The sequence below is a fragment of the Hemitrygon akajei genome, chromosome 8, assembly GCF_048418815.1.
Source record: "Hemitrygon akajei chromosome 8, sHemAka1.3, whole genome shotgun sequence".
Lineage (NCBI taxonomy): Eukaryota > Metazoa > Chordata > Chondrichthyes > Myliobatiformes > Dasyatidae > Hemitrygon > Hemitrygon akajei.
The window spans coordinates 93176794-93196095 of record NC_133131.1 but is presented as its reverse complement, the minus strand read 5'-3'; the positions used below and the strand labels follow the sequence as shown (position 1 = coordinate 93196095).

Sequence of the window (19302 nt, the reverse complement as noted above, 5' to 3'; positions counted from 1 at the left end):
GCCTTCACGAACTGTAAAACATACCTTTGTCATTGTGATGATCCAAACATGGCAGCATTTATATAGATTGCCGACTGCGTAACTTCAACTCCGAATCCAGCCTTGACCTCCAGGCCAGGTCTTCACATGCTGCCGCTGGAACCCCCATCTCCCCTTACCCACCACCATTCCGCTATCCTCTTTCTTTCAGGTCCCACCGCCAGCTCTTGGGTGCTCTCTATCTTCCTCTCACCTCACCTTTGCTGAACATTCCAAACCTCCCTTCCCCTCAGACACTACTAAACCCCTTCCCCTCTCTGACCCCAGCTCTCAACCATGCCGGGTTTTCACCATTTCCTCTTACTTCCCCCTCTCTGAGGCAGAACATTCTATCCTCAGTAAGGGCCTCACGTTTGTTCCTCTGTGGCCACATCTCAGTGAGTTCCACACCCGCTACAACACTGAGTTCTTCTTCCCCCGCCTCCGACTCCAAGCCTATTTCTTTGGCAAGGACTCCCCCTTCCGCAACGATGACCCTTTCTCCCATCTTCAACCTTCCTCCTCTTCCCAGACACCCCGCTTTGATCTTCTGCCTGCTTTGGACCTTTTCATTGCCAACTGCCGATGTGACATTAACTGTCTAGTCTTTAACACTCCTCTCTCCAATTCCAGCCTCACCCCTTCCAAACACTTGGCTCTCCACTCCCTCCGCACTAATCCTAACCTCACCACCAAACCCACAGATAGGGGATGGCGTACTGACCTCTATCTTGCTGAGGCCCAGCACCAACTCTCAGATGCCTTCTCTTACTTAGCCCTCGAACAGGATCCCACTAAGGAACACCAGGCCATTGTCCCTCACACCGTCACCAACCTTATTGACTCTGGGGATATCCCACCCACTGCCACCAACCTTATAGTTAGCACACCCCACACCTCCCGATTCTAACTCCTACCCACAATCTACAAACTTGCTTATCCAGGTAGACCCATTGTTTTAGCTTGTTCCTGCCCCACTGAACTCACCTGCATACCTCAACTCTGCTTTATCCCACCTAGTTCAGACCATTCCTACCTACATTTGTGACACCTCACACACTCTTGATCTTTTCAATGATTTCAGGTTCCCTGACCCCCATCATCTTATTTTTACTATGGATGTCCAGTCCCTATACACCTTCATCCCCCACCATGAAGGCCTCAAAGCCCTCCGTTTCTTTCTGGACACCAGACCCAGCCAGTTCCCCTTCACCACCACTCTCCTCTTTCTACCAGAACTAGTCCTCACTCTTAATAATTTCTCCTTTGGCTCCTCCCACTTCCTTCCTGCATTGAGAGCGGTAAGCGTAAAGGAGGGGGGGCTTGCTGTTCTGGTTAACAACAGAAGGTGCAATCCTGGGCATATTACAATCAAGGAACGTGTTTGTAGCCCGGACATTGAACTTTTTGTTGTTGGACTCCGGCCATATTATTTGCCAAGGGAAACCTCATGTAATTGTGGTTGTTGTGTACATCCCTCCCTCTGCCAACCCGACATCGGCATGTAACATCATTCACCCCGTCATAGCCAGACTATAAACCCAGCACCCTAGTGCCCTCATTACCATCTCGGGTGACTTCAACCATGTTACCATGGCTAGAACCCTGCCCAACTTCACTCACTATGTGAGCTGTTCAACCAGAGGGGAGAGGACCCTGGACTTGATGTATGCTAACGTTAAGGATGCATACAGCTCCTCTCCCCTCCCCCCACTGGGAAGGTCAGATCACAACCTGGTGCATCTCAAACCCTGCTACGTGCCTCTGGTGAAGAGTAAACCTGCAACCTCGAGGACAGTGAGGAAATGTTCGGGGGAGGTTTATGAGGCACTCCAGGATTGTTTTGAGGTGACAGACTGACAGGCACTCTGTGAGCCACATGGAGAGGACATTGATGGGCTCACAGAGTGCATCACTGGTTACATCAACTTCTGTGTGGACTGCAATGTTCTGGCAAGAACTGTCCTTTGTTATTCAAATAACAAGCCATGGGTAACAAAGGACATTAAGGACATCCTGAACGCTAAAAAGAGGGTGTTTAGAGATGGAAATAGGGAGGAGCTGAGGACAATACAGAGGGACCTGAAAACCAAGATCAGGGAGGCTAAAGACAGGTATGGGAGGAAGCTTGAGTGGAAACTCCAGCAGAACAACATGAGAGAGGTCTGGTGTGGGATGAGGACCATCACTGGGTTCCGGCAAACTAGCAACAGAGGAGCTGAAGGCAGTGTGGACAGGGCCAACGAACTTAACCTGTTCTTCAACAGATTTGACACTGTGGCCCCTGCCCATCCCCCACGATTCATCTGTTGTCGGCCTCCAACCAACACATACTCCACTCTCTCCTCCTACCCCTCCTCACAGCCCCCCACCCTGCTCTCATGACTACCCCTCCCCCACCTGAAACCACCATGGTGGGCTTCACAGCTGAAACGTCTCCACCCAAGCAAGGCTGCAGGCCTGGATGGTGTCAGCCACAGGGTGCTCAAAGCCTGTGCCCCCCAGCTATGTGGAGTACTTCACCATGTCTTCAACCTGAGCCTGAGTCTCCAGAGGGTTCCTGTGCTGTGGAAGATGTCCTGCCTCATCCCTGTACCAAAGCCCCAGTGGCTCCAATGACTACAGACTGGTGGCATTGACCTCCCACATCATGAAGACCCTGGAAAGACTTGTTCTAGAGCAGCTCCGGCCTATGGTTAGGCCACACTTAGACCCCCTCCAGTTCACCTACCAGCCCCCACTAGGAGTTGAGGATGCCTTCGTCTACCTGCTGAACCATGTCTACGCCCACCTGGACAAGCCGGCGAGCACTGTGAGGGTCATGTTTTTTGACTTCTCCAGTGCGTTCAACACCATCCGCCCTGCTCTGCTGGGTGAGAAGCTGACAGTGATGCAGGTGGATGCTTCCCTGGTGTCATGGATTATTGATTACTTGACTGGCAGACCACAGTATGTGCGCTTGCAACACTGTGTGTCAGTCAGAGTTGTCAGCAGCACTGGGGCTCCACAGGGGACTGTCCTGTCTCCCTTTCTCTTCACCATCTACACCTCGGACTTCAACTACTGCACAGAGTCTTGCCATCTTCAGAAGTTTTCTGATGACTCTGCCATAGTTGGATGCATCAGCAAGGGAGATGAGGCTGAGTACAGGGTGACGGTGAGAAACTCTGTCACATTGTGCGAGCAGAATCATCTGCAGCTTAATGTGAAAAAGACTAAGGAGCTGGTGGTGGACCTGAGGAGGGCTAAGGCACCGGTGACTCCTGTTTCCATCCAAGGGGTCAGTGTGGACATGGTGGAGGATTACAAATACCTGGGGATACGAATTGACAATAAACTGGACTGGTCAAAGAACACTGAGGCTGTCTACAAGAAAGGTCAGAGCCATCTCTACTTCCTGAGGAGACTGAGGTCCTTTAACATCTGCTGGACGATGCTGAGGATGTTCTATGAGTCTGTGGTGGCCAGTGCTATCATGTTTGCTGTTGTGTGCTGGGGCAGCAGGCTGAGGGTAGCAGACACCAACAGAATCAACAAACTCATTTGTAAGGCCAGTGATGTCGTGGGGGTGGAACTGGACTCTCTGACAGTGGTGTCTGAAAAGAGGATGCTGTCCAAGTTGCATGCCATCTTGGACAATGTCTCCCATCCACTCGATAATGTACTGGTTAGGCACAGGAGTACATTCAGCCAGAGACTCATTTCACCGAGATGCAACCCTGAGCGTCATAGGAAGTTATTCCTGCCTGTGGCCATCAAACTTTACAACTCCTCCCTAGGAGTGTCAGACACCCTAAGCCAATAGGCTGGTCCTGGACTTATTTCCACTTGGCATAATTTACTTATTATTATTTAATTATTTATGGCTTTATATTGCTACATTTCTACACTATTCTTGGTTGGTGCGACTGTAACAAAACCCAATTTCCCTCGGGATCAATAAAGTATGTCTATCAGTCTGTCAAACAAAAGGTGTAGCCATGGGCACTCGCATGGGTCCCAGCTATGCCTGCCTGTTTGTCGGCTATGTTGAACGTCAATGTTCCAAGCCTACACTGGTGACCTTCACGCACTTTTCCTATGCTACATCGACGACTGCATTGGTGCTGATTCCTGCAACTGTGCTGAATTTGTCAATTTCATCCACTTTACCTCCAACTTCCACCCTGCCCTCAAATTCACCTGGTCCATTTCTGTCACTTCCCTTCCCTTTCTCGATCTCACTGTCTCTGTCTCCGGAGACAGCTTATCCACCGATGACTATTACAGCCAACGGACTCTCACAGCTACCTGGACCATATCACATCCCACCCTGCTACTTATAAAAACGTCATCCCCTTCTCTCAACTCTTCTGTCTCCGCCATGACTGCTCTCAGGATGAAGCTTTTCATTCTAGAATGAAGGAGATGTCCTCCTTTTTCAAAGAAAGGGGCTTCCCTTCCTCCATCAACACTGCACTCAACCAAATCTCTTCCATTTTTCACATATCTGCTCTTCCCCATCCTCCCACCACACTACCAGGGATAGGGGTCTTCTTGTCCTCATCTACCACCCCAGCCGCCTATGCGTCCAGCACTTATTTCTCCGAAACTTCTGCCACCTCCAACTGGATCCCACCACCAAACATATCTTTCCCTTCCCACCCCACCCCCACTTTCTGCTTTCCGCAGGGATTGCTCCCTACGCAACTCCCTTGTCCATTCATCCCTCCCCACTGATCTCCTGGCACTTATCCTTGCAAGCCGTACAAGTGCTACACCTTCCCCTACACCTCCTCCCTCACTACCATTCAAGGACTCAAACAATCCTTCCAAGTGAGGCAACACTACATCTGTGAGTCTGTTGGGGTCATATACTGTGTTCAGTGCTATATATGTGGGCGCCTGTATATCGGTGAGACCCAACATAGATTGGGAGACCACTTCACTGAGCATCGCCACTCCATCTGCCAGAACAAGCAGAATCTCTCAGTGGCCACCCATATTAATTCCACTTCCCATTCTCATTCCTATATGTCCATCCATGGCCTCCTTCTCTGTCGTGATGAGGCCACACTTAGGTTGGAGGAACAACACCTTATGTTCAATTTGGCATGAACCAGCCAAATGGCATGAACATCGATTTCTCAAACTTCCAGTAATGCCACCCCCCACTTCACCATTTCCCATCCCCTTTAAAGTTATCTCCTTGCTCACTCTTCACCTCCCTCTGGTGTGCCTCTCCCTCCCTTTCTTTTGTCCATGGCCTTCTGTCTGTTTCACCAATCAACTTCATCCCTCCCCCTCCAAGTTTCACCTATCACCTGGTGTTTCTCCCTCCTCTCCCCCCACCTTTCAAATCCCACCAAAGGGTTTTGGCCCGAAACGTCAACTGTGTTTTTTTTCCATAGATGCTGCCTGGCCTGCTGAGTTCCTCCAGCATTTCGTGTGTGTTGCTTGGATTTCCAGCATCTGCAGATTTTCTCTTGTCTGTGCATTTATATAGAAGCTACTCTTGCTAGCCATTTGTTTCCAACTAATGTAGCATTTAAATATATAGATATTATGTTTTTAAATACTTTTTCCAGTACCTGTTCTCCTTTTTCACCAGGACTGCCATCTTGACCTCGATCTCCTCTTCTTCCCTATTAATATCTAAATTTTAGTATAATGTTTACCAAAATTACAATACATCATATTTCACATTTTATAAACACATCATTAGCTGATTTCTTCTAGGTGGTTTATCTATGCATTCCAACTAAAACGTGTGAAACTGTTTATCTGATGATTGTTCAGATCTTGCTGGCAATTCAGTTGCTGTGAAATGCAAAAAGCCAAAATCTCCATGTGAAACCATCTGGCAGAACTCTTCTTGTTTTCAGATTCACTGGTAATTTTCCCTCTTATGATTGACTAGATTGGTTAGAATCTGCAGCTCTGCCGATTTCAATACTGATTGTGGGGCTTCAGAAAATAACAATACCCTTTTAAAATTTGTTTCAATTAAATGTTTTGATATCTCGTGCCTTTTTATTATTTAAAAGTGAACAGTTCTATCTTTTTATTCACTATGTAAATTTTCAGGAGCATTTTGACATGAAGCTTCTTCACTACAGTTCTGTGGTTACTCACTCCATGCTACTGCAGGACAGAAGATAATAATGATAATTTGGTCTACTGGGCATGGAGGGTGGCATGTGTGTGGGGTGTAGGGAGTGCGTGGGTGATGAATTTAGCCAGTGGAAGTTTGCCAGTAAGCTCTGAACTAAAGTGATAGTCAATCAAGTCTTCATGACCTCTCATGTTGTAAACAATTCAAAATTCAAGCTTTGTAAAGCAGGGGTGGGTGATGTTAGTTCATGGTTTTGAGAAAGATTTCCTTGTGAGAATGAAAAAGATTTCCTTTCCACGGAGAGCAGTCAACAATTTAATGGAAGCAGGTGTTACGCCTGTAGCTCCCTCCTTTTTGAGAATCGCAAGATCGCTATTAATTCAGGTCAGGAGACCCAGGAAATGAGAGAGAGACACGCAGATTCCTCAATGTTTGGAATGTGTCCTGGGCCTCCGAGAGACAAAGCCACGGATAACGGCCATTATCTCTTGGAGACAGAATTGTGTATTGAGTACTGTACGATTCATTGAAGCCCCCCAGGCAATGAACCGAGGGGGGTTGGTGGAGGGCTGGCATCATTCCACCCTGATTGACATCTGAGACCCTGTGAGTCAGGATAAAAGAGGGTCTGTGGGAACAGCCCCTCAGACGCACCAGAAGAAACGCTCGAAATCCTGTAACAGCGTAATAGCGAAAGCCGGTGGAAAGCCACGTGCGTCCTTTTCCATTTGCCTCGGAATTGGTGGCCTTGCCACAGAAGAACGGCTTTAGCTAACAACAAAGGGGAAATCAGCCCCCAACGACTCTCGAAGGATTGACATCATAAAAGGAATGGGCAAGTTAAACCTCCGTCCCTCTCTCCAACCAAAAGCTGCAGCTTGAATGAACTTGAGTGACTTTTATATTTCCATCGGACAATATATTATCCCCTAGACAACGATAGAGCTATTTCTTATTGATTATTATTATACCCGCGCTTTTAGATTTAGTATTGATGACGTATATTATCTGTATGTTTGCATTGATATTATTTGTGTATTTTATCAATAAATACTGTTAAAAATAGTACCATCAGACTTCAACGGACCTCTCTATCTTTGCTGGTAAGTGACCCAGTTACGGGGTACGTAACACAGGAAAGCTCTTCAATCCTGTGGATCAATTAATACTGGAAGTTTAAGGTTAAATAATCTGAAAGAGCTTCCTCACTGAAGCAAACCTTGTGATCTTCTGCTCTGCTGCTTCCAGAAGAAAAAAAAATTCACATGGAGGCCTAGATTTTGTTTTAGAGTTATTTACATGTCATGTTATCTTATGACATATTTTGTGTAGCTGGAGTATCCGCCAATATTCCTCACCCTAATTATTTGTTGGTCAGGAAAAAAAATTAATGCTAACAATTGGCATCTGTTCAGTAGGGCAGCTTTCATCAGATTCAGTACATATTTCTTGCCAATACTTACAGGAGCTCCATCTTTTCCTCTATCCCCCTTTTCACATGTACATGGCTTTTCTTTTGGACACTGTTTTACAAATAAAAAATAAATTACATGCATCCATGGTAATTGATTTAATTTTTTTAGAAGTGTATAAAATCTCACTGCTCAAGTTTGAAGACTTAGTTACTACATGAGCGCATGTATATTCAGCAATAGTAAAGCTGATGCAAGACTTACCGACTCGTTGGCAATTTTCAACTAAAGTAAAAAAAAGGAAACAGATTTCAGTTAATTTGCATAATAAACTGTTATGAATGGTGATTCAGATCTTTTCAGAATTACAAGTTACATAATGCATGACAGTTTTATATTTATCATTAGCCATAGGGTTAATTTTGTCAGATGTTCTACAAATCGTGGAAACTTTTCCCATGAGTAAAATAAACAGGTTACATGAGAGGACAAGTAATCCATACAAGCAAATAAGCCAGTTGTTTAAGATATGAACAGAAAACCAACCTTGAGTGGTTTCAAACTTATGCAGGTACACAACTAATATCTTGAAAGTGCATTCATGTAAGCTCAATTTGGCACCCACTATATTCAGTTATCAATCTCAAGAGATTATTTTATTAAACTATTTGTGATACTATTTTTTTTTATGGCCTATGTGTGATATATGTATTGTGGCCGCACTGTGGTCTGGAGGAATGTTGTTTCATTTAGTTCTACATTCAGATGAAAATAAACTTGAATTTGAATTACAATTCATCTCCCAGATACTGTGGAAGTATTCTTCACTTCTTTTAATTTGAGGAAAAAGGCAATTATATTTGGAGTGAATAATTAACCAAATAGTGAAATAAGAATATACTTGTACATATACGTCAGGAGTCAATTTACAGTTTAGAAATATCCAATTAAAATAAGAATTCTTATTAGCTCTTTTTTTCATTATTAAACTGCATTTATAAACATTGGAACACCAATGCATTATTTTGCTTCCAAGAATCCTTATAGCATTAAACTGTTAAAGAAGAATGTAGTTGTCATAATTCTGTTTCAACTACAAAGGTTAAATTATTTAAAAGATCACTTTGAATCAATTGCTTGTGTCATTTTGGTCTCTGAGAAGTGTTTACAATATGTACTTATGCAGACACTATGTAATGAAACACATGCCTGAGGTCCAACATGGAAGAGAATTCTAATCAAGAAATAAAGGTCTTCATTGTAATTTGATGTCAGGAATAGAGCATATAATCACTGACACAAGGAGTGAGGTAGGAAATCTACGGATCTACAGAGCCTTTTGATATTAAAAGCTGGGTTCATTTCAAAATATTCTCATGAAATTCCACTAGAAAGCAGCCAGAACAACCAAAGGCAAGAAATACGAGAGATGATTGCATAGAAATTCATCCGTTGTCAGGAATACTAAACATATTAGACATTCTTTCAACTCCACTTTGGATGTTGAGTGGTAAAATGATGAAAGGACATATGAAAATAGTGAATAAGACAACTAATATTCAGCAATAGGGACATTGGGTCTTCTCAGAGTCTGATGAACTGTATTTGTGGGGAAATAGTGTATCATAGATTGTATTTAGATCACATAATAAATTATCTGCTATGGAGATCAGGAACATTATTAGCATGAAATTGAGAACTAAAAATTGAGAGTTAACATAAACTAGAAATAGTTTTCTTTAAAAATGTAGCACATCAACAACACCTAAAGTAAAGGCAAGTTAACACTTCAATTGGAAATTGCCTATCACACTTAAAAATTAGCATCAGGCAAATACATATGCCGTTAAAAACATCTTCACAATAAGAGGTAAAAGGAATATAAAGATCATCCTTGGTTACTATTTGCTAATCCATAAAGTTAATCAGTCTTTTGACTTACAAGCAAACAAACTTAATTCATTTTCCAGGTATTGTTTTAATTTTAAAATGTTAATAGATAATGAGGTGAGAATTCAATCAATTTAAGTCATATATTTCATTTCCAAATAATTATCATACGAATTCCAAGTACAATTCACTTACTATTTCATGGAGTATATTGCTTGTAAGGTTGGTATCCCTAATGCCATGAACAAATTGTGACGCTGGAAGACTTGCCACTGTCGACAGTTCTGAAGAAATATGTGAAGGCCCGATACAAAATAAGAAAATTCCATTCTGCTTAGCATGAGCTGCAACATCTTGAAGGTTTGGATTGCGAGGATGATCCACTCCATCTGTCATTAAAATGGCAATCCTCACACTGTTCTGCCTTGCCTCAGTCTGGAAGAGTCGAGTCGCATTTCCTATGGCATATGAAGTGTATGTGCCATGGCCAATGTGTATCATGGATCGCACACGATTCTTGAATAGATCTAGGCCTTGCCAGTCTCGGAAACTGTGGTCCATCTTGACTGAACTACTGTACTGTAGAACTGCCATTCTCCAGTGCAGGTTCAGTTTTTTTGACTTATTGGTCTGAGAAGCTTTTTCAGTGAACTCAATCACAAATTCCTTCTCTTTTTCAAATAAGAAATCTTTGGCACTTTCAGAGCTATCCAAAATGAAAGCAACTTCTATAGTGCAGCTGAGATCTGAAAATAAAGTTATCTTGTGAGTGTATTTAAATGTTTATCTTACTACTTAATATAGCTAAGGATGCTACTAAACAAAATTTATCAAGCTCCTTTCCAAAACTTGCAAGAGTTTAGTACTCCATTCTCTCAAAAATTTAAAACTTGCTGTACTTTTATACTTTAAGAGTCCTGATCACTAAGCGCGGATGCTTTTCTGACCCAATTATTTAACAAAAGACTCCGGGAATGACATTGTAAATAAAAAGATTGCAACTCTTGAACATACTCTAACATAATACTTTAAAATATACAATTATTTTTATGTGTCCAAATCACTTGAGGTTTTGTATCAAGTCAGTATAAACTGAATAACTGTACCTCATCTATGATTCCATTTCTTTTTGCTTATTTAAGATGTTCCTTAAAACCTATCATTCTACCGAACATGGTACCATTAGTTATGACTCAGCTTCATACAGCTGTTCAAAGTTCAAAGTAAATATTATTATCAAACTAATATGTGTCACCATATACAACCCTTTCTTGTGAGCATACTCATCAAATCTATAGAACAGTAACTAGAACAGGACCAATGAAATATCAACCAGAGTGCTGAAGACAACAAATTGTGTGAATGCAAATATAAGAAAATAGCAGTAAGTAACAAAAAACATGTGATATGTATTGAGGTAAAGAGTCCTTAAAGTGAAATCAATGGTTGCAGGAACATTTCAATGATGGGGCAAGAGAATGTAGTTTAGTAATTGTTCTTGAACTTGGTGGCGCAAGTCCCGATGTCCCTGTAGCATTTGGAGGTGTTTTCTATATTCATTTACAAGCAGATCTTATTAACTGATATTTTGTCACAATGATTAAAAAATCTTCAACTGAAGTCTATAGAGGACAACATTAAAATAATCACAAGCTGTGGCAATGATCAAAAATCAGATTGTAAGAATAACATTTTAGGTTTCATTGGTGGCAATTGAGCAAAATTTAGTTTTCTGGCTCTATCATTTATGCAGAAAGCAAACTCCCCAAAGGAGGGTCTTGACCCCAAACTTCAACTGTTTACTCTTTTCTGTAGATGCTGCCTGACCTGCTGAGTTCCTCCAGCATTTTTTTCTGTGTTCCCTTAAATTATTTCCCAAACTTGAGGGGTTTTTTTTTGAAATGTTTGGACAACATTTCACAAACATCAATCATTCTTCTTCTCAGCTTTCCAGTCTCCCCTGTATTAAATTAATGCCTTTCCCAGGTTACATAAACGTCAATGAAACCCGACTAAACCAAAACTTAGGTCAAGATTTCAGCTAAGTGGCAAACAATATTACCTGAAAAAATGAATATTATTTTCCCTCAATTTTGCAGTTTAGCTCATCATAGTCATTCCATTATGGTGAACATATAATTTAGTTATCTGATCTATGCTCTCATAACTTAGAGACCTTCAAATCTTAGGTTATGTAAAAGCATTTCGGAACAAATGAGTTTTTTTACTAACTATAATCACCGTTTTAAGAACCAAAATGCATTAGAGTAATCTCCCAAGTTAGTTCCTTGTTTTGCTCTATGGAAAGTAGCTATCCCTCTTACAATTCAAGAGGATGTACTGTGCAGGTCCAGTGACTACAAATCTCCTATTCCTGTTTGCTTTGGCAGTTTTACACCATACAGTTTACTTGCTCCCGTAACGGCCATAAACCTGGAATTTTCCTTCAAAAGTGCGATTTAAAACAGAAGATTCATCGCCTGCGTTCCGCTATATTGAATTCCTTACTCCAAATCTTTCCAGCCCTCCTGCCATTTTTTGAATTGCAACATCACTCAGTCCCGCGGCCAGGACCGGTTCATGCAACAACTCAACAGTTTTAAAAATACATGATTAAATTTATCATATGTACAAACTATCCACACATTCAATCGGATTGGTTTTTTTTTTCTCTAAGCTTGTGTATTTTTCCTCGACTGCTTTGCAACCGTCCCTAACACAGAATTAAACTTTATTCACAAGTGAGGATTAATTTATCCCAAAGCGCCGCCTCTCGGATACCCGGAAGATCCAACGCAACTCCACACGCTTGCACAAAGCAAACTGCTGGAGGAACTCAGCGGGTTAGGCAGCATCTGTCGAGGGAAACGAAGAGACAGTCGAGGCCCTGATAAAATGAGTCGTGAAATGTGGGTAAAGCACTGTCCTAAAATAAACATGTGCTAAATCTGTCGCGATGAGAAGAGATCATTAAGATCGAGCTACCCGGTGTATAAATCTAGGCAAGATTAAACTACCTGTGGCTTGGTCCAATTGCTGGATAATTGACGCAGGCTGTTTTCTCCCCTTCTTCCTACCAACGTTGCGGCTGCCAATTTCAGTTGGAACCAAAGTCAGAAAAGCGAACAGTGAAACAATCGCTCTCACGAATCCAGGTGCCATCCTCTCAATGCCGTCACCTATCCTTGTCAAACAGAAAAGCAAGAGCAATTTTTACCCAGCTCACATTATGACCAAAAGCTGTCTCTCATCGACACAGATATTAATCAACGCATTAAGCACAATTACATTTCCACTGATCTATTATCTAGTAAAATTAACATCGCCCTTCTCCAAGTATTAATAGGCTTTCATAAACCAGTGGTTGTCAAATCTGTGATACAGCAAAGAAAATCACTAACGGACCGATTAAACAGCTGGCTTGGTCGATGAGGATTAGAAATCGCAAATTATTCTGTTTTCCTCCCTAAGCAACAAGTGCAGCAAGGAAGTTTAATGCTTAGAAATAAATCTAAAGAAAGCGAGGCAAGAAAGTCCACACGAAAGAATATACTAATAACGATACGGAAAGATTTTAAAATCAAAGTTCTATCTAAATCTTACTCTGTCTGAAAATCGGAAGAGAACTTGCAGCCCTTTCCTAGGGGTAAAACTCCATTCCGGGGCTTTCCACAGTTGAGTGAGCTAAACCCCCCGAAGCGCTTTGGTGAATTGGAACGGGTCGCGGATATTACGAGACGCGGGCGGTGGGAGGGAATCTGTATTTCCTGACCTATATTTTAATTTCTCTATCTGACGGGAGATATTCTCCCCACTGAAGTCTAGAACTGCGGCATTCAGACCAGGAGCTTCACAAGAAATCGAGACACTACTCCGTAAAGGTAGCAAGGATGCTAGGAGACAAGTACAAGTTCGAAATACAGAGCGAGACTACTCTTAATTATTGCCAGGGCTTACATGCTATAACGGGCTCCAATACACCGTCAGGCAGCATCACAGACAACAGCGCATCCCTTCCTAATGAGCTCAATGCATTCAAAGTCAAAGTAGAATTTATTACCAAATCATATACCCTGTAACCAAATATTACCATATACTACCTTGAGAATCGTTTTCTTGCAAGCAGTTAAAGGAAAATAAATACCATAGAATATATAAAAACAACTATACATTAAGATGCATGATTTGAACAGAAGGGGATTGGAATGTCATCACCCACCCCAATAGCCTCGAATACATCTCAACCCACAGTCACCATTGCAGGTGTAGGATCAGTCTTCCAGAGAGTGAATTACTGGAAAAGCAACGGACCTGTATGGTTTCTTTGGCCTTAGATCTTGCACTGATCATCTGCCAGAAGTATTTGCAAACATTTTTAATCTTTCCTTGCTGCATTCTTTCCAAACAAGAGAAAATCTGCAGATGCTTGAAATCCAAGCAACACACACACACACACACACACACACACACACACACACACACACACACACACACACACACACACACACACACACACACACACACACACACACACACACACACACACCTGGAGGAACTCAGAAGCTGGTCCTATTAAGTGTTCACTCCAGACCCCCAGACACCTTTATCTGCTGCAATTCACCTTGTGCAGAAATAGGTTGCTATTTCCCAGACCCTATAGTCATCCCTGGAGCATCTGGACAGTAAAGGCAAAAAAAAATTATTGCTTATTGACTACAGCTCTGCCTTCAATACTTTAGTTCCAAGCAAAGTTCCCTCCAATCTCCTAAACCTGGGATTCAACACCTTCCTTTGTAACTGGATCTTTGACTTCCTGACCAGTCAGCAAGGATAAGCTGCAATTCCTCCACCATTATTATACTCAGCACTGGTGCTCCACAAATTGGTGTCCTCAGCCCACTACTCTATTCCCTATAAGCTCATGACTATGTAGGCAGATTCTAACTCCATCTACATGTTGGCAGAGAATACTGCCTTAGTTGCCTTAATCTCAGTCACACTACAGGAAGAAGATAAAGAACCTAATGACATGGTGTCATGACAACAACCTTTCTCTCGGTATCAGCAAAAAAGAGCTAGTCTTCTTCAAAATAGAAGAGGTTGACTTAGGAAGGGGCGGAGGCAGTGCAAGTGCTCTGGTTGCTGAGAATTGGAGGGTTGAGGGTATCATTGTGGCATATGGCATTGGGAATGGACCCAAATGTAGGACACAGACACTGAAGTACTAGGAACAGGATGGGACAAAACTAAAGGACGGGACAGGTCACAGACTAGGCTAGGGAAGCAGGACCAGGAAGGGGGACTGGGAACAAGGAGCCTGGGCCTGGACTCCGAGCCCAAGACTGGACAAGGACCCAGAAACCAGGGTCTTATCTCGGGCTTGGACCCCAAACCAGGCGAAGACAAAGCTGGGGTCTTGAGGCTTGCATAACTCAGAGGCTGGAGCTTGGAGGCAGACTAGGAACTGTACATCAACATAGAACCGGGACTTATCCTTCGACAAGCCGGGACTCAACTTTCACTCCACACCAAGGTGGGGCAGGTCCACCCATCGGGTAACGGCAGAACGGCCTGACTTACCCGATGGAGGCAAAGACAAGACAGATTCCCCCCACAGGGCAACGGCAGAACGGCCTGACTTCCCCCACGGAGGAGAGGACAAGTCAAGACAGATCATCCCGCAGGGCAATGGCAGAACGGCCTGACTTACCCCATGGGGCGAGGACAGGAAGAGACAAACACCAAGGAACGACAGACAATTCCATCTCTGCATTGGGGTTACTCCAAGTCGCAGTTACGGCCAGCAACCTTGACTGGCTACGGATATAACTGGATCCCTACCTAGCTCGGAGTGGCTGACGGCCACCCAGCTGGCCCGGGAAACGGCCGACTCCATACCGCAATGACAGCTCCGACTATTGACAGCAAGGCTCCAAGAAGCAATGGTTCTTCAACGTGCCCTAAAGATGGCAAGTGGCCATTCTAGCCTTCCACCAGCCATTTACTCCCAAGGAATCTTGACAAGACAATCCCCCAACCACACTCAATCTCAGGGCCAATTATATTCCCAGCCTCAAGATGAGCATCAGGTGCTGATGATTAAGTCCAACCAAAACAAGGGGCAGCCGGAGGACCCGGAGTCTGGAGTCCGCGGACTGGACCGTGACACATTGATTTGAGGAATTTGTGATTTTTAGGGTTCTCTAAATTTAAGCATGACATAACATCATGTAACCATTGAGTGTGAGTAGGTGGAACAACATCCTTCCATTTAAGCAAGAGCACCCTCCTAACTATAAGAGAAATAAAAGCCAAAATATGCAAATCAGATGTCTCCAAAATAATATCTTTTCCTCCAACAATACCAAATAAGGCAGTCAAAGGGTTAGGCTTAAAATTGACTTTGAAAAGTACAGAGAAAGTTTGGAATGCTTCCTTCCAGTATTTTTCAAGACTTGGATATGTCCAAAACATATGAATTAGTGAAGCTTCTCCATTGTTACATCTATCACAATAGGGAGATATATCCGAATAAAAACGAGGTAGCTTATCCTTGGTCATGTGGGCCCTATGGACCACTTTAAATTGTAGGAGGGTATCATTTTCAAATAAGTTACTGATTTTAATACAGAAAATGTTTCAAAATTAGTGATTTGGGATACATTAAAAGCTTATTTATGTGGTCAGATTATTTCATATATAGCTAAGCTGAAGAAACAGACAAGAATGGAATTAGATAAAATTTCCAAACAAATTAAAGATTTAGATAACTTCAATGCAACCTCTCCAAATATTGATTTGTTTAAAAGAAGAGTGGAATTACAATCGCAATATAACTTATTGTTAACTTATCCTATTGAAAGATATTTGCTTAAAATGAAAAGTCAGTTTTATATTTCTGGGGATAAAAATAATAAGCTCTTAGCTTCCCAATTAAGGGCAGCTAGAGATAAAAGACAAATTTTGAAGATTCATAAAGAGAATCAGGATTTAGTAAGTACTGTAACCATGAAGACATTAATAATATTTTTCAGGATTTTTTTCTGATCTTTATAAATCTCAATTTCCTGCAGATTCCTCTAAAATGAATGCTTTTTCACATAAGATTAAATTTCCTCAAATTACTGTTGAAGATCAACAGATCTCCAATTACTGAGCATGAAATTCAGAAAACTATGTTGTCAATGCAATCAGGAAAAGCTCCTGGACTTGATGGCTATTCAGTAGGATTTTACAAAAAATTTGAAAAATTACTTTCTCCATATCTTTTGGAAATATTTCATGAATCTTTTGAGAAGGGTAATTTACTTTCTTCTATTTCATTATTAAATGTGGACACAAAAATTCTCTCTAAGATAATAGCTAACCGTTTGGAAAATATTTTAATTAAAATTGTTTCTATGGATCAAACAGGCTTTATTAAAGGCCGTTGCTCTTTCTCCAATGTTTGGAGAATGATGAACGTTATATATTCATCACTACCTAAGAAACCTCAATGTGTTATTTCTTTTGACGCAGAAAAGGCATTTGATAGAGTTGAGTGGACATATCTGTTTAAGGTATTAGAAAAATTTGGCTTTGGTAATAATTTCAATAGGTGGATTTAAATTATCTATAAAAATCCTACTGCTACTGTTATTACAAATAATCTTAGGTCCTCCTTTTTTCACTTTCACAAGGTACTAGACAGGGATGCCCATTAAGCCCTTTATTATTTAATCTTGTACTGGTGCCTTTGGCCATAACACTTCATGAAGCTAAAAATATTCATGGTATCTCTATAAATGGGACTATACATAAGATTTCTTTTTACGCAGATGATCTTTTGGTTTATATTTCGAACCCTGAAGAACCTATTCCTAATCTTCTGGAAATACTAAATGATTTTAGAAAATTTTCAGGATATAAACTTAACTTAAGTAAAGGTGAATTGTTTTCATTAAATGCTCCTGTTTTCATATATAACAATATTCCATTTAGAATGACACCTTGCCCTACTGTCCTGTTTATTATTTATTGTAATGCCTGCACTGTTTTTGTGCACTTTATGAAGTCCAGTGTAGGTCTGTAGTCTAGTGTAGCTTTCATGTGTTGTTGTTGTTGTTTTTTTTATTACATAGTTCAGTCTAGTTTTTTGTACTGTGTCATGTAACACCATGGTCCTGAAAAATGTTGTCTCATTGTTACAATGTACTGTACCAGCAGTTATGGTCAATGACAATAAAAGTTGACTTGACTTGACTTGACTTGAGAATTGTTAATTCTTTTAAATATTTAGGTATTACAATTACTAAAAAATATGAAGATCTTTATAAAGCTAATATAGTTCCTTTAATGGACTTTATGAAACAATTATTTTCTAGATGGAACCCACACGCTTTCTTTAATAGGTCATATCCATGCCATGAAAATGATGATTTTACCTAGAGTTTTATATATTTTTCAAAATATACCTATCTTTTCAACAAAAAAAAATTTTGATCAAATTAACTGTATTATTTCATCCTTTATTTGGAACAATAAAAGACCAAGAATTAATAAGTATCATTTACAAAAATCAAAAAAAAATGGTGGACTTGCACTTCCTAATTTAAGATTGTATTACTGGGCTGTTAATATTGGACAATTATGTTTTTGGCTATATTGGCTCGACAAGAGCCAAAAACCAGCTGGGATTGATTTGGAATTAAAAGCTATCAAACAATTTCATTTAACCTCATTATTAAGAGCTCCATTACCTTTATTACTCTCTAAAATTCCAAATTTAAATATCTACCCTGTTATTAAACAGTCCTTATGGATTTGGTTTCAGTTTCACAATTTTAAAAAAATTAAACAATTTAAATTGTCTAGCTCTCTATATTGAAATTTTTTATTTAAACCTTCAATAACTGATTCCATTTTTCTATTATGGAGAAATAAGGGGATCTGTTTTTTTGTAGGTTTATTTTGTGATAGTCAATGGATGACTTTTGAAGAGTTAATTAGCAAATACTCTCTCATTCACACTGTTTGCAATATTTACAGGTCAGACATTTTATACAAAAATACTTATCTAAGTTTCCATATATGCAAGAATCTGATTTGTTGGATACTACTTTGAATATGAATCCTTTAGTAAGAGGTTCTATTGGTAGAATTTATAATTTATTTTTACTACAAAAAAAAACTCTCACTAAAGATTAAACAAGATTGGGACAGAGAACTTAATATGACCTTTATTCACGAAGATTGGTTGCAAGTTCTGAAAATGGTCAATTCATCTTTGATATGTGTCAATCACTGTTTAATTCAATTTAAAATTGTTCACCGTTATTATTTAACAAAGGAGACACTATCTAAAATATTTCCTAACATAGACAATCACTGAAAGTAGCCACTTTGTCTCATATGTTCTGGTCATGTCCTTCATTAAAATCTTTTTGGAAATCTTTATTTACTACAATTTCTAAAGCTCTGAAAATTAATTTACAACCTAATTCATTAACCGTTCTATTTGGAATAGTTCCGCTTCATATTCAGGGTATTTCATCTTCAGACCAACATGTAATTGCATTTGTTATATTGTTGGCAAGAAGGGCTATTTTATTGAAATGGAAAGACACCTCTGTCCCTATATTAATTCAATGGTTTTCTCAAGTAATGCTATGTCTTATTTTGGAAAAAAATCAGAAGTAGAACTTTTGATCCTCGATTTGATTATGAGAGAAGATGCCAAACATTATCATTTAATTTGAATTATTTTATATGGTTTCCTTCCAATTTTATTTTATATAAACATGAATTGGCAGTTGATGATTCTTTTTTTATATGTATGGATGATGGTAAGTCGTATTGCTCCGGGAGTTGATTCCTAATGTTTTTTTTTTCCTTTTTCTTTTTCTTTCT

General features: G+C 40.6%; 1 protein-coding gene across 1 annotated transcript in view; it reads right to left on the bottom strand.

The window, feature by feature from the left end:
• The window catches only part of LOC140732532 (collagen alpha-1(XXVIII) chain-like), a 63100-nt gene extending 49996 nt beyond the window's left edge, over positions 1–13104 (bottom strand). The window contains exons 1-6 of the mRNA XM_073055301.1: positions 13018–13104; positions 12432–12598; positions 9610–10160; positions 7789–7809; positions 7576–7635; positions 5589–5642 (exon numbers count right to left, since the gene is read on the bottom strand). Of these exons, the coding sequence (XP_072911402.1) occupies positions 5589–5642; positions 7576–7635; positions 7789–7809; positions 9610–10160; positions 12432–12576 (831 nt within the window). The 5' untranslated portion in view covers positions 12577–12598; positions 13018–13104. The remainder of the gene's footprint in view (positions 1–5588; positions 5643–7575; positions 7636–7788; positions 7810–9609; positions 10161–12431; positions 12599–13017) is intronic.
• Positions 13105–19302: the final 6198 nt, after the last annotated feature.